General features: G+C 36.6%; 2 protein-coding genes across 4 annotated transcripts in view; one reads left to right on the forward strand and one right to left on the reverse strand.

Annotated features, from left to right (window-relative positions):
- The window catches only part of CDKL5 (cyclin dependent kinase like 5), a 185,226-nt gene that overhangs the window by 51,555 nt on the left and 109,459 nt on the right, over positions 1–24,212 (forward strand). For all 3 annotated transcript variants that reach the window (XR_004347996.1, XM_032619344.1, XM_032619345.1), the window contains exons 2-3: positions 7,397–7,626; positions 10,599–10,633. Coding sequence is in view for 2 of the 3 variants with exons in the window: in XM_032619344.1 (XP_032475235.1) it covers positions 7,563–7,626; positions 10,599–10,633 (99 nt within the window). In the remaining variant the exon portion in view is untranslated. The remainder of the gene's footprint in view (positions 1–7,396; positions 7,627–10,598; positions 10,634–24,212) is intronic.
- On the reverse strand, positions 22,157–23,139 carry LOC116747357 (actin-related protein 2/3 complex subunit 1A-like). Its single transcript, XM_032619347.1, is given in 3 exon segments — positions 22,157–22,698; positions 22,700–23,116; positions 23,119–23,139. Coding segments are annotated over 3 exon segments (969 nt in total). The 3' UTR covers positions 22,157–22,167.

Genomic DNA, 24,212 nt, shown 5'->3' on the forward strand with positions numbered 1-24,212 from the left:
GGAGTATTCTTAACCACTGGGCCACCAGGGAAGTCCAAATATCCTCATTTTTAAAAGAAACACTTCCTTGGTCACTTATTTTTTTAATAGATTTACCACTTATATATGCATGCCTAGACAATATAGTTTGTAATTCAACTTTGCCTGTTTTAAAACTGTATATAAATGAAATAATACTGTTTTATTAGTTTTCTATTGTTTGTGATGAATTACCACAAGCTTAGTGGCTTAAAACAGCATGCATATATTAGCTCACAGCTCTCTAGGTCAGAAGTCTGGCACGGTGTGGCTGGGTTCTCTGCTCAGGAAAGCATAAAGCTAGAATCCAGTGTGTTGACTGGGCTGAATTCTCTCTTGTCCTTGATTAGTTCCAAAGTTGATTTCCAAGATCCAGCTCTTTTGACCTCTTTATTTCTGTGTGTTTTCTGTTTCATGAATTAATGCTCTTAATTATTTCTTTCTTTATACTTTCTTTGGATTTAGTTTGCTGTTCTTTTATTTAAAACCTCTCGAGATAGATGCTTAGTTTTTTTTTTTATATTTTGTGATATACGCATGTATGAGGCTTTCAATTCCCTCCCTAAGCATTGTTTTAGCTTCTTTCCATGAATTTGTATTTTTTTAATTTTTATTTTCTAATTTTTAAAAAATAAATTTATTTATTTTTGGCTGCGTTGGGTCTTCGTTGCTGCACGCAGGATTTCTCTAGTTGTGGTGAGTAGGGGCTACTGTTCGTTGCGGTGGGTGGGCTTCTCCTTGCGGTGGTTTCTCGTTGTGGAGCACGGGCCCTAGGTGCACGGGCTTCAGTGGTTGTGGCACGTGGGCTCAGTAGTTGTGGCTCGCAGGCTCTAGAGCGCAGCCTCAGTAGTTGTGGCGCATGGGCTTAGTTGCTCTGCAGCATGTGGGATCTTCCCGGACCAGGGCTCGCACCTGTGTCCGCTACATTGGCAGGTGGATTCCTAACCACTGCGCCACCAGGGAAGTCCCTATTTTTGTTACTTCTAAATGTTTGTTATGGTTTCTTCTTTGACTGACTTATGGATTATTTTAAGAATGTATTTATTAATTTCTAAACATGAATATTTCCTAGTTATTTCTTTTGTGACTAATTTCTTGCATACTTGCATTTTGGAGAGAGATCATCCTTGGATTAAAATCCTTGTAATTTGCTTTGAACTGCATTATGGCCTAGCACTTTATCAGTTTTTGTAAATGTTATGTGTATGCTTGGGGGAAAAATGGTATTCTGCAGTTCTTTGCTATACTTTATATTTTCATTTGCTCAAGTTTTAAAAATGTTTAAAATCTTATGTATCATGATACTTTTTCTCTTTATACTGTCTGTTGAGTTCCCTTGGTGGTATTCTATTTTCCAGTTCTGGAATTATAATTTATTTTTCCAATTTGTTCTTCTGCCTTTTGGACCTTCCAGTTCTGTCAAAATGTTCAACCCTTGGGCTTTTATTAATTCAACCCTATAGTGGTCTTATAGGCTATTTCTGATAATTCTGATATTATAAGTCTTTCTGGGTCATTTTCTGTTTTGGTCATTTCTGTTAGTTCTTGTTAATGGTATCTTATTACTTTGTGTATCTGGTTATCTTTGATTATGTACTGCATGATGTAAACAAGAAATTATCTGTAACAATGTTGTGATGCCTAGGTTCATGTTACCTTCCTGCAGACTCCTGCCCCCACTGCCTGCCGCCACCCCTTTTTTTTTTTTTTTTTTTTTTTTTTTTTTTTTTTTTTTTTTTTTTTTTTTTGCAGTACGCGGGCCTCTCATTGTTGCGGCCTCTCCCGTTGCGGAGCACAGGCTCCGGACGCGCAGGCTCAGCGGCCATGGCTCACGGGCCCAACCGCTCCGCGGCACGTGGGATCTTCCCGGATCGGGGCACGAACCCGTGTCCCCTGCATCGGCAGGCGGACTCTCAACCACTGCGCCACCAGGGAAGCCCCCGCCACCCCTTTTAACCAGACAACTGTGTACTAACAATCTGAATGTGGGACCACCTCAATCCAAGGTACACTTAGAGGTTTATTTAGGTCACTCAGGTGACATAAAGCTGTAATTCAAGTCTGTCCTGGGACTGATTTTTTTTTTGGTTTCCTTTACCAAGGAGTATAGCTCTTTTGGGTTTCAGCTCCAAGTGAGTGGTGCTTATCGTACTTCCTTCTTTTGAAACGCTTTTTTAAAAATTATTTATTTATTTATATACAGCAGGTTCTTATTAGTTATCTATTTTATACATATTAGTGTATATATATCTCAATCCCAATCTCCCAATTCATCCCCCCCTCCCCGCTTTCCTCCCTTGGTGTCCATACGTTTGTTCTCTACATCTGTGTCTCCATTTCTGCCTTGCAAAACGGTTCATCTGTACCATTTTTTTTGAAACACGTTTTTTTTTTGTTTTTTGCTTTACGCCGGCCTCTCACTGTTGTGGCCTGTCCCGTTGCGGAGCACAGGCTCCGGACGCGCAGGCTCAGCGGCCATGGCTCACGGGCCCAACCGCTCCGCGGCATGTGGGATCTTCCCGGACCGGGGCACGAACCCGTGTCCCCTGCATCGGCAGGCGGACTCTCAACCACTGCACCACCAGGGAAGCCCCTGAAACACTTTTGCCTTTGACCTTTTTGCCCCTGGATTTATAAAGGTTTCAAGAGCAAGTCTGTTTTTCTCCCATTTTTTCTGAATCTTCCTTCAAGTGTCTGTGAGCTAAAACTGTTTTGGGTGATTTGGATTACCTCTCTGGGTTCTATTCTTTTGCCTTGATTTCAGCCAGGTAATTCTTCATAATCTTGTTAAGTCTTGGGGACTTTTTAGGCTGTTCTTTAAAAGTATTCCCTCCAGCATTTGTATTTGTCCTCAAAGGGACATTTCATCCAAGTCATTTAGTTACTTGAAGCTGAAGTGTCTGAGTTTTTCTGCCTTAAAAAAATTAATCAGGGGCTTCCCTGGTGGCGCAGTGGTTGAGAGTCTGCCTGCCGATGCAGGGGACACGGGTTGGTGCCCCGGTCCGGGAAGATCCCACATGCCGCGGAGCGGCTGGGTCCGTGAGCCATGGCCGCTGAGCCTGCGCGTCCGGAGCCTGTGCTCCGCGACGGGAGAGGCCACAACGATGAGAGGCCCGCGTACCGCAAAAAAAAAAAAAAATTAATCAGCGTTATTCATGTAAAATTGTAGTTAAATCCAGTTTGGCATAAATTTTTTTCCTCAGTATGAATACTGGTAGTTAAAAGAGTGTTATTGACACCTATGTTATATATTTACTCACACATTTAAATTCTGATTCCCAGTTTGCATTAGTCGGTTTTGATTTCCATAGAGAATAGGTGGGACCAAATGTTCTTTATATATACATACTTACATACAGAACTTTTGGGGGTGCTGAGTCTCTTAGTAGGAATCATTTAATATTTATCTCTAGTTTCCTTTGAAATTAACCATACCATTATGGACAGAGAGTAGAATATTTAAATGTTTCCTGGGTGTTCTTCCAAATCAGCCGTAGAAAATGAAAGAATGATTCATTCTCAGAAACACTCTGAGCATCTTTTGCCTGGAATGTGACTGACTTAGATCTTCATATGGCTGGCTCGTTCTTGTTATTGATATTTCACCTCAAATGTCACCTCAAATGTCACCTTTTTAGAGAGGGGGCTGTCTGTCTGGGTAATCACTCCTTTTTTCTCCCTTCATAACATGTATCACTATATGATAATAATCTTGTATTTTTTTCCTCCCTCAGTAACATGTGAAGCTCCATGAGGGCAAGGACCTTGCCTATCTTGTTCACCACTGTCTCGTGTGTCTTATTTACCCATTCTTTGAATCATGTTAGGCAGTGAGTAATTTTTTGTTTAATAAATGAATGAATAGAATAAACGTTTATTTCTTTTGAAATTGTGACATTATTTTCTCTAGATGTCACAGTCATCCTTTAAAAATTTGTGATTCCATTGAATTAAAGTTGTTTTCTACAATAAGTATAGTGTCTGCTTTCTCTTGCCTTTTTTCAAAAACATTTTTTGGTAAATATTGAATGAAAAATCAGACAATAAGAATCTGACCTAAAGTAAATATTAGAGTGACAAATATTTAGCATCAGGGACAACTGTGACTTTGTTATATATTGAGCTGGAAGGAGGTCAGTGTGGCTGGAGTGGAGCAAACCAAGGGAGAGAAGAGTCAGAGATGACATCAGAGGAGAGAGGAGGTTAAGACCTGGTGGCTTATGTGGACTTTGACTTTCACTCTTAATGATATGGGAGGCCCCTGGAGGGTTTTGAGCAGAGAAGTGACATGGAGGTGGGTTTGGAGCTATAGGGATTTTGGCGTATGGTCTACTTCTGAGCTCTCATATAAGTTCCACTGGCTAATTTGTCTATCTCTGTGCCAAGACCACCCTGTTTTAATTTTTATAGCTCAATTCTTTTTTTAAAATTAATTAATTAATTAATTTTTGGCTGCGTTGGGTCTTTGTTGCTGTACACGGGCTTTCTCTATTTGCGGAGAGCGGGGTCTACTCTTCGTTGCAGTGCGCGGGCTTCTCATTGCGGTGGCTTCTCTTGTTGAGGAAAACAGACCCTAGGTGCCCGGGCTTCAGTAGTTGTGGCTCGCGGGCTCTAGCGCGCAGGCTCAGTAGTTGTGGCGCACGGGCTTAGGTGATCCGCAGCATGTGGAATCTTCCTGGACCAGGGCTTGAATCCTCTGCATTGGCAGGCAGATTCTTAACCACTGCACCACCAGGGAAGTCCTATAGCTCAGTTCTAACCCTCAGTATATTTGGTAGAGAGTATCTTGCCGGATCCTCCCCTCAAAGCTGAGCCTTCTTATTTTTCTTATTTGGGAGGGTGTTGGCCGTACTTGGAATTCTGCTCTTCCATATATATTTTAGAATCAGATTATTGTAATTCCTCAGAAAACCCTCTTGGGATTCTGATTGGAATTGCATTGACTGTATAGATTAATATGGAGACAATTGATATTCTTATAGTATTGAATTTTCTAGCCTTAAAATTGGGATAACTTCATTGATATGCATCATCTTTAATGCCTTTGAATAAAGTTTACATATATATATATACACACACATACACACGCACACACATATATATGTGTGATCTATATATGTTATGCGTGTATATATATATATATATATATATATATATATGAATAGAGGTCTTGAGTGTCTTTTATGTTAAATCCTAAGTGCCGTTTTTGTTATTGTAAAGATGATTTTTAAAAATTACATTTTCTGTTTCATATTGATGTTTACAAATACAGTTGATATTTGTATATTGAGCTTATATTTAGCTACCTTGTTAACACTTATAATTCTAATAATTTGTAGATTCCTTTGAATTGTCTATGTAGACAATAATATCTGTAAATTCTATTACCTTTTCCTCTTTCCAGTCCTATATAGTTTATTCATTTATTTTTTCTTATTTTACTGAGCTGTCTGGAACCCACTAGGAAAATGTTTAATAGTAATGTTAATAAGTATTAATAGTAGGACTTCTTCGCACGTTCTTAATTTTTAAAGGGACTATCTAAAAATTCTACATTTAAGAATGATATTGTAGGTTTTTGTCATACTTTTATCAAGATATGAACTTTTAAAAAGCATTTAATTATGGACATTTTACTCTTTAGAAAGTTTACATTCCTACTATTAATGTACAGAACGGCACACTTTTTCGTGTCAGTACTTTACACCACATGGGGTACTCATAATTTAAAAGTTTCAAATTTCATAGGCAGCAAAAAAAATTTCTTTACTGGTTTAGATTTATTTCTTCCTTTTAAACCAATATTATATATTGATACAGCTGTTCTTCTTAAAGATAGGTTTTTTTGAAACAAAAGAACTTATTTTGAAATAATTTCAGATTTAAAGTTGCAAAGATGGTATAAAGGATTTCCTGTTTCATAGACCCTTGACCCTTATTCCCCAAATGTTAATATTTTACCATATTTGCTTTATCATTCTCTCTCTCTCTTTCTCTTCCTCCATACACTGTACATATTTTTTTCTGAACGGTTTAAGTTGCAAGCTTTATCTCTAACAACTTTGGTGTTCTTCCTCTTTTTTTTCTGGTTAAGCTTTTTATTAGACTCTCTTATTCTAGAGATCTGGGCTGTGCCTTATTTATTTATATTATCAAAATATAATTGACATATAACATTGGTGTCAAGTGTACAACATAATGATTTGATATTTGTATGTACTGCAAAATGATCACCACAGTAAGTCTAGTTAACATCCATCACCATACATAGGAACATATTTTTTTCTTGTGATGAGAACTTTTAAGATTTATTCTCTTAGCAACTTTCAAATATACAATACAGTAGTATTAACTATAGTCACCATGCTGTACATTGCATCCCTAGGACTTGTTCATTTTATTACTAGAAGTTTGTACCTTTTGAACACCTTCATCCATCTTGTCATTTCTTAAAACAAGAGCATTGTTTTACGTAACCACCTTACTATTGTCAAAACAAAAAAAATTATCATTGATACAATATTACTATCTAATCTGTAGACATTTAAATTTTATCAGTTACCCTTTATAGCAAAAAATTTTTTTTCTTGTCTAGGGTCCAATCCAGGATCATGCATTATATTTAGTTATCATGACTCTTAATCTTCTTTTCTGGAACAGTTACTCAGTTGTTCCTTGTCTTTCACGATGTAGACGTTTTTAAAGAATACAGGTCTGTTATTGAGTAGAATGTCCCTTAGTTTGGGCTTGTCTGTTGCTGCCTATGGTTAGATTCATGTTTTACCTTTTGGAAGAATGTATGTGTGTATGTATATTTACATACACATTTATATCTATTTCTACATCTGTCTATATTAAGAACTGACCCTATATGGTTAACTCTTATTTCCAAGCTTTCCCCCTTGTCATCTTTGTAACTTCCTTTTATGAGAATGAGACCAAACCCACATTGTCCACAGTGTATTTACTTATTTGCTCAATCCTAGAATATACATGAAAAAGTTTCATATCTCTGTGTAAAAACAAATAACTGAGTATAATATTTGTTTATATTTCTTTTTGTCTTTAGTTCAAGGAGAGTATGTAGTTAAAATACTGCTTTCAGAAGTTACCTGGGGTTAATTCTTTTCCCCCAGCCTCCTTCAGTGTAGTTATATTATTCATTTCAAATATAGTTAGGTACATTTTTTCATTTGTGTTTCATTTTGGGTTCTTCCCTCCTATTATTATTAGCAGCAGTAGCAGTAGCAGTAGTAGTAGTAGTAGTAGTATATGAAACATTAATGTGGTTTTAAAAGAACTGTACAAAAAGATTGGTTAGGTTATTAGAGTACTGAGAAATAAAACTTATGACTTTTAATTGTGTTTGTTCTTTCAGGGAATCATTTAATACTTCACATTAGGACAAATATGTGAAAGTTCCTGCCAACCTGTGAGAATTTCTTCTTTTGGACATTTTTTGTTCTACTTACTGTACAACTTTCTTAGAAGTTCTTTTTTGATGCCATGTTCTGTGGCTTGCATCAAAAGAGGAGTTTGTCTTCATGAAGATTCCTAACATTGGTAATGTGATGAATAAATTTGAGATCCTTGGGGTTGTAGGTGAAGGTAAGTTTAGCATTCCTTGAGTTTTTGAGCAATGTACAATTATATCTACCACCAAAAAAGTTATTAATTCAGATTCTGTTAACTTAACCTTTATCAATTCACATATGTGCCTAAGAGTAAAATATTAAAAGTAAAATTACTCTTAAACTATTTGGGTCTTATTCTCCAATTGAACATTAATAACATTTAAAAATCCTTTAAAGTTTAAGAAATCAGATTTCTTAAGGCTGCCTTCATTTCATTCTTTTCATTAGCAATCATGATTTCTTTAGTCTACATTTTTTTGGTTACATTTACTTTTTATGTCAGCTAGGCTTATTTTGACTAACTTAAAATTTGTATGTTAAATTTTCCTTAATACATGATAAATAAATGAATAAATAACTTCTATTTGTCTTTGAGAATAACAAACCACATTTTATAAATTCTGAACCACACAATTTGATCTTGTTTTTGTTTTTTTTTCCTGTACGCGGGCCTCTCACTGTTGTGGCCTCTCCCGTTGTGGAGCACAGGCTCCAGACGTGCAGGCTCAGCGGCCATGGCTCACGGGCCCAGCCGCTCCACGGCACGTGGGATCCTCCCGGACCAGGGCACGAACCTGTGTCCCCTGCATCGGCAGGCGGACTCTCAACCACTGTGCCACCAGGGAAGCCCAATTTGGTCATTTTTTAACATCTCTGAAATCGGATGTGTGTTATAATCAGTAGCATGTTATGGTTTGATTGACAGCACTTTTTCTTTCCTAGCAGTACTAATGCTTATAATCAGTGATACCAATTTGATGAAATATGGTAATTCATTTTCATAAATCTTCCTGATTCTTCCTTGTTAGTTTTTTTTTTTTTTTTTTGGTACGCGGGCCTCTCACTGCCGTGGCCTCTCCCGTTGCGGAGCACATGCTCCGGACGCGCAGGCTCAGCGGCCATGGCTCACGGGCCCAACCGCTCCCTGGCACGTCGGATCCTCCCGGACCGGGGCACGAACCCATGTCCCCTGCGTCGGCAGGCGGACTCCCAACAACTGCGCCACCAGGGAAGCCCCTTGTTAGTAATTTTTGCTCTTGGCTTAAAGATAACTTTATGGAGATTTTGATAAATGATTCTGTTAACACAATATAAGTGATTTATAATTATGGTTTCTTAGCATCTATATCTTTAAAGCAAATATTACAAAAACTTGATATTTCAGAATTTTCAAGTATATTTTGAATTTCAAAAGAAGTTTTAAAATTTACCTATGTCAACAGGATAGTTGTTCTGGATTTTAATATTAAGTTGTTAAATCCTTTTCAAATAAATAGAAACAATTAAAATATTGACTAATCATTGGGTGTTTGCTTCAGGGTCCGAAGTTTGAAACCATATAAAAAGAATGGATCCTTCTTCCTTCACCAGTCAACTCCTTTTCCTGTTTTTCATTGATATTAATTATGTAGATAAAATTCATTTTCAATGTGTTATCTACTATTAATTTTATAATACCTGCTTTCTTTATTATTTTTATTTTTGTTTTCTCAAAAGTATTATAGAGACATGCCGTAAAGCTACTTGCTGGAGAAGGTCAGCTCCTTGGGTGTAACAGGGTTGGAATGTTCCAGATTCTGGGCCTAAGATTTTCTGGATCATAGCCTTGTTTTTCTTAGTATACCCATAGGTGATAATCTTCTCAGGGGTCAGCTTAGATTAACTAAAACTACCAGACTGTTATATAAATCAGAATATGTCAGCTTTAAATTGTAGTCAGAACCATCATTGCTATATGTTTTTTTTTCTTTGTAAACTACCTCAGATGCTTTTCTGACTATGAAATGCATATATATTAAGGTAATTAAAAACTGTCAAGCAAACTCTACGTCCCTGCAGCCTAAGCAGTGCATTTTTACCCCACAGAAAAACTAGCATGGGCAGTTAAATGAGGATTGGATGATTGCCTGGTGATTGTGGAGTTGAGTTGGATGGCTGTAATGGCTGGGTTCATCCTAACTGTGATAATAAGATTCATCCATCTCTACCGGGTGAGGGAGACTTATTCTGGCTCTCCAGGCTCTGTTGGAGACACATTTCCTAATGTCATCTCCCTGAAGTCCTCTTCTCAGAGATGAACACGGGCTTTGCCTGTCTGTAAATGTCAATCATTTCTACAAACTTCAGTTATCATATATTATATTTTGGTTCTCCTAATTAGATTTTTTCACATTATAACTTTTGCCTCAATTTCCTTGCTGTCAACTCTGTGTTTTGCCTCTAAGGAAATAGCTTACTGGCTAGTTAATAGTATAAGTAACCCCAAAGCTAGTGATGTATCTCATTTGAAATATATCAAAGAAAGTGGGAGTGCTTGGCTATAAATGGCCAGAGATCCTTGGACCCCTCTGCTGGTGCCTTTGATTTTAATATTTATGGCAAAAATGTAGCAACTCCTACTAGTTACTGATTGGAATGCTGAGGTGAGGCCTGTACTATTTTGCCAGTCAGGGAAAACATTCCAGTATCTTAGAAGAGAATTTAAATGTCACCTAGGACAGCGAACGTATTTGGTAGGCTCCATGCTTGAGCCTACCTTTGTGAAACCATTAACTCTTAAAGTTTGAGTTCCCTAGAATCTTTTGAGGTTATTTTAATTTACTCTTAAAGTTGTTATGTCCAAATCTTGTCTCTAGAAATTTTAAAACTTAAGTTTAAAAAACAAAAGTGAAATTTTCTTTAAAAAGAGAAACATTTAAGAATATGCACTTGTTGGGGAAATGGGTTGCTTATACTCTTGGTTTATAAAAAATGTATAATAAATATTCATGCTCTCTTTGTATATGGCTCATTGCATTATCACTGCAGGATATTATCATTTTAGGAATCATTATTATACCATATATTGATAACCAATGTAAATATAATAGAACTTTGATTCTGCAGTCTCCAAGAGCTGTAATTTGTATACGTGCCCCTAATTGTTTACTTCTTTTTTTATTATAGGAGCCTATGGAGTTGTACTTAAATGCAGACACAAGGCAAGTACATAATTTTTAAAAAGAAGATATCTATATATGTTTAACTATTTTGAAACTAATGTAGTGTTCTGTGCATGTGGGCATATAATTAAAACTGGCTATGATGGTGATGATGCTTAATAAAGGAAAATTAATATGGGAACCCTGAAAAAAGAGACTTCTTTGGGTAAGCTTTATCATGATTAAGTAGTTAGTTCTTTACAGTCATGTGCTCTTTTTTTCAACTGACCTATGTGTAGGTGAAAAGTTGCCTAATGGGAAGAGAGAAAAGATGGTAGAGAAGAAATCAAAGTAGTGACAGATTTAATTTATGTTCAAGTACTTAAGAGCAAGGAGGAGTTTCATGTCAATATTTTTCTTTTAGACCCAATAAGTTAGACTGCTTATTGGGTCAGAATCCAGATTTTGAAGGGTAGTGTATAGGTGTTTGGTTATGAAATAGGACTTGGGGTAATAGTGTATGATTATGACTGTTAGCTGTGGTTGATCACCCTTGAACAGCCTTGAAATGAATCTTATATATATAGATTATTTGACTATGATTAATAATCACCAGTTATTCAGGGAGGTTATTTCAAGTTTCCATAGGTGTTGCTCAGTGTTGAGCATGTTTTACTCAGAGACTACCGTTAAGATGGCAAGTGTTGAAGCTGTAACAATTTCAAACATTAGGCTAAATATTTTTCTATTATGGTATACCTAGTTTGAATATTAATATCTGGCCTCATACTATTTTGTGTATAATTTGTTAAGACCAAGGTTTAAAGATTTTTGGGATATTTTATAATGATATAATTTATATCTGAGATGAGCTTAGCAATTTAGTCTAAGCCATTTAATTTAAACTCTCAAATCTGTCAATCTGTCATAACATATATGTATGTGTGTGTGTGTATACACACACACACACAAAGATGATATAATTTTTATGTTTGCTTTTTCTTTCCCATTGTACAAAATATTACTTACATTTTGAATTTAAGGCTTCATGACAGTTGATGTATTTTGGGTTTTACATCACAAATCTCTTTAATTCAAAGAATTTTCTATTATTCTTGAAATTGGGTGTTTGAGTTATTTTATGTTGATAATAGTTATCTGAAGATCTCTGCCAGTAAATCCTAAAAAAATGGTTTGAATACTGTTGGCTGTTGATTCAGGATGCTAAGAATTTAAAATAATAAATTAAATGTAATCAAAATAAATTTAGCACCTTAAATTCCTAATTAAGAAATATCACTGCAGTTTGGAATTAAACAAATAGAAAGCTCTCTAGTGAAGTGCTGTGCTTTTAAGGAGGTGCCTTGAGTTAAAATAAATTTAGGAAGCTTTAAAAAAGTAAAATTCTTGGGTAGATACTACTCAGGGGAAATAGGTTGTTAGTGTCCAAATTAAATTTGACTCTTTAATGAACATAATACTCCTTTTTGTACTATGGCTCTGTTGATACAACATAGCAAATGGAAGCTTCAGTTCTTAGTCTTAATCCTTGAATTTTAAAACCCAGGAATTTCTGATATATAATGACAAATCTTCCAACAGTATTTTCTCTCAGTCGTTGTCACACTTCTTCCCGTGACCTTTTCCCCTGTACTTTCTTTTTTTTAATTAAAAAAATTTTTTTAATTTTTAAATAGATCTTTATTGGAGTATAATTGCTTCACGATACTGGATACTGTGTTAGTTTCCGTTGCACAACAGAGAATCAGCCATATGCATGACCTTATCTAAGCTCTCCTGCCTTTTATGTACAAATAAAGTTTATTAGTTGAATATATTGTTTTTATCTTTCCATATATCTGGTTTACTCATTTGTTAAAACATGCTTGTTAACTGTACCTCATTCTCATAATACACACTATTAGTGCCAGCAAGATGGGCTCAGAGTGAAAGTGGACGAGAACAGGCATCTCTGCTCTTGGGAAACCGACTCTAAACATGAACTCTGTTTCTTAGTGGCCATGTGCAAGGCATTTTGAGTTACAAGGATGAATAAACCATAGTTTTCTTGCCCTTATATGTCTTATGGTCTGTCTGAATAGATAGAAGAATAGATAAAAAATAACCTGTGAGATTGCTGCAAATGGGATTGCATCTAAAAAAATACCTCTTTTTTACTGCCCTTCACTAAATGAGGGCCCTACAGACCACCTGTCTGAGTATCATTGCTTTTTCCTTTCATGTACCTAAAAAGATAGCACTGGATGGAAACTTTGAAGCATAAATTAGTACCTAACTCAGAGTAATATAAAATTCTTTCTAGAATTTGCAACTGTTTAGTCATTAGACTTCTTACAGTATATTCTTTTTTCAGCTAGAATCAGACCTTCAGATCTTTACCCCACTGTCCAAAAATAGAGAATTTGATGCTTCTGATAAGATTTACCCGTTAGGATCAAACGAATGGATAACTATGAAATCTCATAGTCAAAAATGGATATAATCCTCCCTTTTGTGCTTATTATGTGTAAAGTGATCATGCCCATATATTTTGCATACCTTTTAAATTTTTAATAAAATGCTTATAAAAATGTATAAATCAGGTCTCTTGTGATTACTTACACAGGTATGTGATCACATGCATAAATTAGATCTGTTTCTGAGAATGTTGGCTATGATTGTATATATAACTAAATAATTCCTAGCATATGGTGTATTTGAACAAGTATGAAAGAAAGTCACTGTTTTAATCTGTGTCCTGTTGCAAGAAGTTTAGAGGTCATGTTTATAAACAGATATATCTTGTCTTTTGTGAACATAATATGATGTTGGGCTATTCCAGACCAAAGATCATACTCCTTAATTTACTGAAATAAATGCTGCCCAATTAAAAAAGAAAAATGTAACTGTATTTTCTTTTTGACAACTTCTATTTATTGTTATATATACATATTGGTATGTATATGAACACTCTTAGCAGTAACTATTAAACTCTTTATGGAGCTTTATGATTACTCGCACTTGGAAGAAGTTCTGGCTTGGACCTTTGCCCTGTAAATATGCATTGCTGATTTTCTTTTTCTTTACGTGTCTGCTTTGAAGTGCCTGTGAGAGGGGAGGCATGTTTCACAGTACACTTTTCTTCCCAGAAACCCAAAAAGGTCATCCTCACAACAAAGTAGGGAGAATGGAATGGAGTTGAAATAGGGAGATGCGATTAGAACTTGAGGCAGAGAGAGGATAGAGAGAGGTTGGAGATTGATGCTAATTGAGCCTAGGACAGTGAAGTGCTGATTCATGTAGTTCCTTTCCTATGGCTGGGGTTGACTTATGAGAAGTGTTTGTTTTGAAGTAGTAGGTAATGAATGCTCTTGAACAGCTAGTTATACAAAGCTGTGAACAATCCAGTACTGGGGTACAGCTGTAAGTATTGAATAAATGATAAACTTGACTTAAATTGCAGAACCAAAAAGGAAGGACACTGTAGAGAGCTTTTGCACAGTGGTGGGTCCCTGTGGAGGGATTAAAGATGATCCCAAGGATTTGTGGTAAACTGGAAAAGCATTGGTATCATTTTTCTGACTGGGAAACTTGTAAAGGGTGTATAAGTTTGGAGGGAGAGATAATGAGTTTGGCTTTCATAATAAAGAATAAAATGTCAACAGAATACCAAACCTGATATTAGTAAATACCACATATTGAGCATCTACCATATATGGTAGATAGGCACTCTGTTTGATGTTTTACATTTAATCCCCACAATCCCCACTCTCATCCTTATTTTACATATGAGGAAACTGAGTCAGAGAGAGGCTATGTAACTGGGCCAAGATTATGCAGCTGATAAGTGGCGAAACCAGGCTTTGATCTGACTCCAGAAATGGCTACCTTGAACCTGAGATGGAAGTGTGAAATTATATGAACCTTCCAAGAGGGAGTACAGAGCAGTGTGAAAGACGTGTTTAAAATGATCATACTGAAAGGAGAGGGAGTAGACCTCTTGAAAGCAAGGAAGAAAGATTTTTTTTTAAATGGTATTCACCAATAGTGTTAAAAATCCATAAAAAAGATCCATAATGATAAGGATTGAGGGGTGAGAAAATCCATTTCATTTAAGAATGCCATTTATTAATGACTTCTTTAAGTCAAATGATACATTAATGCCACATTGCAAGAGGGTAAGGAGAGAGTAGATAGAGAAGATCTGGATTGTGTCATTTTTCTCTTTTGAGAGTTGTAGGAAGAGTAGATTTGATTAAATATTTTCTAGGTAGGAATACCCATGTTTTCCCCTACTAAAAGGCATTCTTTGGGTGTTTGTTATTACTTAATATTCACAAATTTGTCTTTTGTTATAAGCCTTCATTTTTAGCAAGCAATATGCATTTTGGATTAATGATTCCATTTTTCTTTTTCAGATTAATTTTATTTTTTCACCAAAAAGCTGAATGATGATTTGGTTACTTTTTTTTAATCAAACTATTTTGAGAAGATGCTTGAGGAAAAGTCAATGAACCATTATCAATTTAACAGATTATTTATAGTTGCCATCTAAAACCATACAGTTATTTTCTACTAGACCAAAATAAACTTATTTTTTCAGGTTGTTGCCCACATTAAATAAAACAGATGTTTTTCTTTAATTTTTAGGTTTTACGTGTTATTAGAGTTTTTAAAACTTAAAAAAGATGTCAACAATGAGAAACAGAATATATGGGATATTATATTATTTACTTTGTCACTTTATTCCTCCTTATTTAAATAAAAATAAGATGTGGTTTCTTGCTTTTGTGTGCAAAATTTCTAGCGTTTGAAGAAGATTATAGCGAGGCTTGGGGTTTTTCATAAAGATTGTAAGAAGCTGGAAGTATTTCAGTATTAATTGATTATTTTATTATAATCTTTTTTTAAGTAATTGCACTGTCTGAAATTATGTATGTGAATTTACTGCAGGTTATGAAGATTAATGAGATATCAATATTAAACTGGACTCCAGGTCAGGAACAAAGATAGTAGGAGTCATTGATGGGGGAAAACATCTGCCTCTTCTTACAGAGGCACTCATGTAGAACCATTACTTCTGTGTGGTTTCCTCTCTTGACCGGGTTTTTGTTTCTGATCCAATTGACTGTAGAACAGTCTCTGGAACACGACAAAAGTCTCACCAAAATCATACTTCTTTGTACTATAATATTTTGTATTTCCAATTCTGCTAGTCTGTTGATATAGGAAAAACTACACATGTTTCTGTTGGCTTGCTATCAGTAAAAGAAACAATGGCTCAGGTGTCAATTTCCAGTTGAGTCTGACTTCTTCAGGGAACCAGAAGAATCTGGGGCTTTTGCAGGTTTCCTGGTTGCCTTTATCCTCATCGTCCTAATCTGGATTTTTTTGTTTGTTTGTTTTTTAGTAAATGAGATAAGGGAATGGTCAAATTAGAACTAGCCCCACTACTAGCTCTGCATGCATTGTCTACACAGAAGACTTTACCTCATTTGTCCTTCTTATAGTGACTCAGTCCCCCCCCCCTACTCCACAGCCCCCCAGTCTAGAGGACGAGTTGGCTGGAGCACTAGATGGACTTTAAAGTCCCCTTTTCTGCCAATCATAAAACATAATTATTTCCTTCTTTAAGAGAACATTCTTGGGACTTCCCTGGTGGTCCAGTGGTTAAGACTCTGTGCTCCCAATGCAGGGGGCCCGGGTTCAATCCCTGATCGGGGAACTAGGTCCCACATGCCTGCACACCACAACTAAGACCCGGAGCAGTCAAATAAATTAATTAATAAATATTAAAAAAAGAGAGAGAGAGAGAGAACATTCTTTCTACATCTTCTTAAGATGAGTAATTTCATTAGTTTTTGATAAATGTCTCTGCTTAAGGGATTTAACTAGTTCTTTAATGTGACTTTAAAACTTCAGGAACCAAAAATGAGTGTGAATCATTTTTCTACACAGCCTGAAATATATATTCACTGGAAATATAAGAAAAGGAACTGATCAACAAATGCCCGTATAGTGGACACTTTTAAATAGTTAAGCATAACTCTTTATCAGTTGTTGAAATCAGTAACTGGAAAGTAGTACGTGGGGATCTATTTTTATATAAAAAGTAACCCACCCATGAAATACCACTAGAAGCTATAGTTCATATTCTGCAGTGCTTTTGAGCTTTACTATTTCTTTTTTTTTAATTTATTTTTATTTTATTTTATTTATTTTTTGGCTGTGTTTGGTCTTTGTTGCTGTGCACGAGCTTTCTCTAGTTGCAGCAAGCAGGGGCTACTCTTTGTTGCAGCACGCGGGCTTCTCATTGCAGTGGCTTCTCTTGTTGCGGAGCACAGGCTCTAGGCGCACAGACTTCAGTAGTTGTGGCTCATGGGCTCAGTAGTTGTGGCTCACGGGCTCTAGAGTGCAGGCTCAGTAGTTGTGACGCACGGGCTTAGTTGCTCCATGGCATGTGGGATCTTCCTGGACCAGGGCTCGAACTCGTGTCCCCTGCATTGGCAGGCAGAATCTTAACCACTGCGCCACCAGTGAAGCCCACTATTTCTTAATTTAAAGGTTTGTTTCCTATGTTAAAGCATTTTAATTAAAAAAATCAAAATAAATATTTTTTCTACCTCCTGTACTTAAAGCACTGTGTTCTAGGCATGGTATTACAAAGTAAAATTCAACCAAATATTTGTTTAAGAAAAATCTATTGAGTGCCTGTGGGCCAAATCTGGCCCACCACTTATTTTATGGAACATTGCCATACTCGATCATTTACATATTTTCTATGGATGCTTTTGCGCTAAAATGACAGAGTTAAGAAGTTGCAACAGAGACCGTATGACATACAAAGCCTAAAATACAGTGTTTATTTTGTGGCCCTTCCTAAACAGAAAAAGTTTGCTGACTTCTAATGCTGAGCAGCCCTAACTAGGAGAATACAGTGGAAACAGCATAGTGGCCTCAGTGGACCAACAATCTCAGTTTCTATTTGTCTCTTTGCCCTTGGTGCTCTTGGAGTCTGAGGAATAGAATTAATAAAGTGTGGAACTTCCACTGAAAATTACTTTTCCCTTGAGCTGGGCTTGGGTAAATCTTTTGGCTGGCTAAGTAGGAAATTTTATATTGGTTACCTCGTTCACGATCAACTGTTAGAACGGAGAAGTGGACTTTGCTAGGAACTGGGCATACAGAGACACATACAATCTATTCACCCTGACTGTGTTCCATCACTGGCCTGAATAGCTCTCTTTTCATCCAAAATGAATACAGAGAAGAAAACAGTCTCCACTGAGACTATGAAAGATTACTTGAGTTCAAGAGAAGGACATTCGCACAAATATGAAGAGTTAAATTCTTTGGAGACAAAAAAACTTGAGATAGCTTCCTAATATAATTCAAGTGGCCATAAATGAGAAATTAAGTTAAGAAGCAATAGTAATAATCTCTGTTTCAAGTACCTCTTAACTTCCAGGCATTGTGCTATGCTAGGTGCTTTTTTTTTTTTTTAAATATAAATTATTTATTTATTTATTTGTTTTTGGCTGCGTTGGGTCTTTGTTGCTGTGAGCAGGGGGCTACTCTTCATTGAGGTGTGCAGGCTTCTCACTGCGGTGGCTTCTTGTTGCAGAGCACAGGCTCTAGGTGTGCAGGCTTCAGTAGTTGTGGTGCACGGGCTTAGTTGCTCCACGGCATGTGGGATCTTCCCGGACCAGGGATCGAACGCGTGTCCCCTTGCATTGGCAGGCGGATTCTTAACCACTGTGCCACCAGGGAAGTCCTATGCCAGGTGCTTTATTTTCATTACTCTTTAGATCCTCATAGCAACTATAAAAGTTAGAAAGAATTACCTTCCTTTAACATGAGGGAAACTGATGCTCAAATATAATAGGTTAATTTCCTGAAGACCATACAAGTTAGTAGGTGGTAGAGCCAGGAAGTAAGCCTCATAGGCCCATCTTCTTTTTTTGTTTTTTAATCGATGAATAGTTGATTTACAATGTTGTGACCTTTTTTAAAAAAAAATTGAGGTAAAATTCACGTAATGTAAAACCAACCATTTTAAAGTGTACAACTCAGTAGCATTTAGTACATTCACAATATTGTACAATCACTACCTCTGTCAAGTTCCAAAACACTTTTATCACCCCAAAAGAAAACCCCATACCCATTAAGTACTCACTCCCTGTTTCTCCCTCTCTCTATCCCTAGCAAACACCAATCTGATTTTTCTATAGACCTATTCTGGATATTTCATATAAATAGAATCATATACAATTTGTGACCATTTGAGTTTGACTTCTTTCACTTAGTGTAATGTTTTTGAGGTTCATCCATGTAGCCTGTATCATTACTTCATTTTTTTATGACTGAGTCATATTCTGTTGTATGGACATACCACATTTTGTTTATCCATTTATCTGTGGATGGACATTTGGGTTGTTTTCACCTTTTGATTATCGTGAATAGTGTTGCTGTGAACATTTGTGGTCAAGTTTTGTTTGAGTCCCCGTTTTCAGTTCTTTTGAGGTATACGGCAAGAAGTGGAAATACTAGCTAGGTATATGGTAATTCTGTGTTTAACTTTTTTGAGGAACCACAAAACTGTTTTCCTCAGTGACTGCAGCACTTTACATTCTTGCCAGCACCGTACAAAGGTTCCAATTTCTCCACATCCTTGCCAACACTTGTTTCCTTATTTTTTTTATTGTAGCCATCCTAGTTGATGTAAAATGGTATCATTTTGTGGTTTTGATTTGCATGACACTAATGATTAGTGATGTTGGACATCTTTTCATGTGCTCTTGGCTATTTGTATGTCTTTGGAGAAATGTCTAGTCAAGTCCTTTGCCCATTTTTTGATTAGGTTATTTCAACCATTTGTTGAAAGGGCTTCTTTCTCCATTGGATTGCCTCCGCTTCTTTATCAAAGATCAGCTGTGTTTGTGTTGAGTCTAGTTTGGGGTTCTATGTTCTGTTTCATTGATTTGTGTGTCTATTCTTCACCAATATCATACTGTCTTGATTTACTGTAGCTTTGTAGTAAGTCTTAAAGTCAGGTAGTGTCAGTCCTCCAATTTTGTTGTTCTTTTTCAGTATTGTGTTGGCTATTCCAGGTCTTTTGCCTTTCTATTTTATCTTTTAAATCAGTTTGTTGATATCCACAAAATAGCTTGCTAGGATTGGGATCGCATTGAATCTGTAGATCAAGTTGAGAATTGACATCTTAACAATATTGTGTGTTCTAATCAATGACCACAGAATATGTCTCCATTTGATTTTTCTCTCTTTGATTTCTTTCAACAAAGTTATTTAATTTTTCACATACATATCTTACATTGTTTTGTTAGATTTATACCTAAGTACTTTTTTTCTTTTGGTGATAATATAAATGGTATTGTTTTTAATTTTTAAATTCCAGTTGTTCCTTGCTGGTATATAGGAAAGTGATTGACTTTTGTATGTTAGCTTTGTATCCTGTGACCTTGCTAGAATTGCGTATTAGTTCCAGTGTTTTTTGGGGGGTAAATTCTTTGGGATTTTCTTCATAATCAGTCATGTCATCTGCAAACAAAATAGTTTTACTTCTTCTTTCCCAATCTGTATACCTTTTACTTCCTTTACGTGTCTTGTATTAGTTATGACTTCCAGTACAATGTTTAATACAGATGGTGAGAGAGGACATTCTTGTCTGGTTCCTGAGCTTAGTGGGAAGGCATGCAGTTTCTTACCATTAGGTTTCTTGTAGATGTTCTTTATCAAGTTGAGGAAGTTCTCTCTATTCTTAGATTGCTGAGAGTATTTATCACAATTGGGTATTGGGTTTTGTCAAATGCTTTTCTGTATCACTTGGTATGATCATGTGGTGTTTTTACTTTCATCTGTTGATTATGAATTGATTTTAGGATGTTGAACCAGCTTTGCATACCTGGGATAAATCCCATGTAGTCGAGATGTGTATTTCTTTTTATACATTGCTGGATTTGATTTGATAATATTGGTTGAGGATTTCTACATCTGTGTTCATGTAGTTTGCCTTTCTTTAATGTCTTTATCTAGTTTTGGTATTGGTAATACCATGCATAATGTGTCCTCATAGAGTAAGCTTTGAAGTGTTTCTCTACTTCTGTTTTCTGGAAGAGATTGTAGAGAATTTCTTCCTTAAATGTTTGGTAGAATTCACCAGTGAAACCATCTAGGTATGGGACTTTCTTTCTGGGAAGTTTATTAATTATTGTTTGAGTTTCTTCCATAGATAAAGGCCTATTCAGATTATCTATTATTCCTTGTGTAAATTTTGATAGTTTGTATCTTTTAAGGAATTGGTCCACTTATCTAAGTTATAAAATGTGTAGGCATAGATTTGTTCATAATATTTATTTATTATCCTTTTAATGTCCACGTGATTGGTAATGATGATACTTCTTTCATTTCCGATACTAATAATTTGTGTCTTCGCTCATTTTTTTCTTGGTTATCCTGGCTAGAGGTTTATCAATTTTATCAGTCTTTGCAAAGAACCATCTTTTGTTTCCATTGATTTTTTTCACTACTGAGTTCCTGTTTTCAATTTCATTGATTACTGCTATAGTTTTTATTGTTTTATCCTTTTATCTATTTGCTTTAGTCTTAAGTTGTCCTTCTTTGCCTTATATCCTAAGGTAGAAGCTTAGGTTATTGATTTTAAGTCTGTTTTCTTTTCTAATATATGCATTCAGTGCTATAAACTTTTCTCTAAGCCCTGCTTTTGCTGCATCATACAAAATTTGATTTGTATTTTCATTTTCATTTAGTTCAAAATATTCTAAAAGTCCTCTTTAGATTTCCTCTTTGACCTATGTATTATTTAGAAATGTGTTGTTTAATGGCTAAATATTTTGAGATTTTTTTCCGTTTATCTTTTTGTTATTGTTTTCTAGTTTAATTCCATTGTGGTGTGAGAAAATACTTTGTATGATTTTTATTCTTTAAAATTTGCTAATTTGTGTTTTGTGGTACAGAATTTGGTCTATCTCGATGAATATTCCATGTGAGCTTGAGAACATGTATTCTGCTGCTGTTGGATGAAGTATTATGTAAATGGCAGGTAGATTTAGTTGCTTGATGGTGCTATTCAATTCACCTATCTTTATTCTCTTTCTTTTTTTTTTTTCCTACTGAAAGGGGGTGTTGAAGTCTCCAGCTGTAATAGTGGATTTGTCTATTTCTCTTTGCAGGTCTATTGCCTCATATATTTTGTTTTGTTTTTTTGTTCAGTATTTTTATTTAATTTTTTAACAGACAATTTACATGCCTTCCCCACCCCTTCCTTTAAGTTAGTGTGACAATTTTCCATAATAAACTGCTTAAAGAGAAGCTTTGGTCAAGAATGGAATGAAATAGCAAAAGAAAAAAACAAAAAAAAACACCCCAAATCACTGCTGCTTTTAAAAAACCAACACTTTCACCAATTACACTCAAACAAAACACACAACAAGGTTTGCGCCTTATGCGTCTTCAGTGTTTCCTGGAGGCTGGCTCTCCTCCCCATCATGCGAATGGCGGAGTTGCTCGGTGCAGCCTGTCTGTCCTCATGCTGGATCTGGGAGGCTCGCTCAGCTTCACATTATCCAAAGGCCCTGGATAGAAGACTCTAAGGTCTTGAAATCCCAAATGGTCATGGCTCCGTCAATGCCAGTAGTGCAAAATTTGCGACAATCTTGCTTGTCCACCTCATAAAGAGACACTTGAGTGATGCTGTTCTGGTGCAGTGTCTCCAGGGCTGTGTTTCGGTCCTTGGTCGTGGCCCACTTGTCCGTGTTGTGGAAGTGCTCCATGGCCGACATGTTGTGCTGGATGCTCTCTTTCGGGAGGTCTAGCTTGGAGACGAAGGTCAAGCAGCCACGGTCGTCGTAGTTAAAGAGCATGGGGTAGCAGTCATGGCCAGCAGCCACAACGCTGTTCTCTGAGCCGAACGACACACTCAGGAGGGGCAGGAACTCTGTCTTCAGAGTTGAGACCTGCACGCTTTTTGAGGCATCAACAACAGACACGGTGACGTCGTGGCTGACCCAGGCCAGGCGGCTCCCGCTGGCAAAGAAGCTGACCACGTTCACCCAGCCGCCAGTGCCACTGCCACCGCCACCAAACTCTTGACATCAGCTGACCAAAAGGCATCTTGCTGCCCCAGGGTGTACTGGCGACCGTGGAGCGAATGGGTTTTTTTATGTGCTTGCTTACCCACCAGTCATTTTCTGACTCGAAGTAACAAACAGAAATGAGTTGTGCTCTGCTGCCCGCAGCAAATTTGTTCTCTAGCAGGGACCACTTGACAAAAGCGGCTGCGCAGTTAATTCTCAGGATCACCAGGGTCGGCTTCCAAACTCCACCTTTCTGACCCCAGACGTAGGCATTGTGGTCAGCCCTACAAGTGACAATGCGGTCACTCTTGGGAGCCCAGTCGATACCTGTGATATGTCTGTTGTGCTCCTTGAACTCATGAGCTTTCACCCACTGGCTCCCGTTCTTATAGATGTGGACTTCATGGTTATTGGGGCTAAGGGCAATCTGGGTATGATCCCTGTTCCAGGCATGGCACGTGATTAGCTCTAGTAAAAATTGATGCAGGGACATTATTCTTAGTGTTTTCGAAGGATAGACAGCTGGGAGTCGGGGCCATCCGGACGGGCTCGGAGCGTTGAATTCACAGACTCTGGTCAATGGACACCAACAGGCTCCGGTGGACGCGGGCAGAGGACCGAGGCCCAGAGGGAGCCCCTTGTATATTTTGATGCTGTCTTGTGTGGTGCATACATATTAAGGATTGTTATGCCTTCTTGGAGAATGTATCATTTTCTAATGCCCCTCTTTATCCCTGATGATTTTTCTCGTTCTGAAGTCTACTTTGTCTAAAACTGATATAGCTATTCCAGCTTTCTTTTGATTAATATTAACATGGTATATCTTTCTTTATCCCTTTGCTTTGAACCTAGATGTATCTTTATATTTAATGGGAGTTTTTAAAATCTACTCTGACAATCTCTTTTAATTGGTATATTTAGGCCATTCACATTTAAAGTGAGTATCAATATACTTGGATTAATATGAACCATGTTTGTAACTTTTCTATTTGTTATACTTCTTTTTTTTAAACAATAACAGGTCCCCTTTTTCTTCCTTCCGTGATTTCAGTTGACCATTTTGTATGATTCTGTTTTCTCTCTCCTGTCTTAGCATATCCATTATATTTCTTTTAAAAAGGGTTTTTAGTTGTTGCTCTGGAGTTTACAGTGTATATTTACAACTTATCATCTAAGTCCACTACCGGATAACTCTACTCTGCTTCTGAGATAGTACAGGTACCTTTCATTTTACTTATCCATTTGCTATAATTAGCAAATAAGCTATTACTGTTATTACTTAGAACAGTTATCTATTAAGAATAGGAAAAATAGATTTTATTTTACCTTCATTTATTCCTTCTCCAATGCTCTTTCTTTCTTTGTGTAGATCTGACTTTCTGGCCTATGTCATTTTCTTTCTCCGAAGAACTTTTTAAAACAGTTTTTACTAGGCAGGTCTACTGGTGACAAATTCCCTCAGTTTTTTGTTTATCTGAGAAAGTTTTTATTTCTCCTTCACTTTTGAAGGATAATTTCACTGAATA

Source organism: Phocoena sinus, chromosome X (genome assembly GCF_008692025.1).
Source record: "Phocoena sinus isolate mPhoSin1 chromosome X, mPhoSin1.pri, whole genome shotgun sequence".
Classification (NCBI taxonomy): Eukaryota; Metazoa; Chordata; class Mammalia; order Artiodactyla; family Phocoenidae; genus Phocoena; species Phocoena sinus.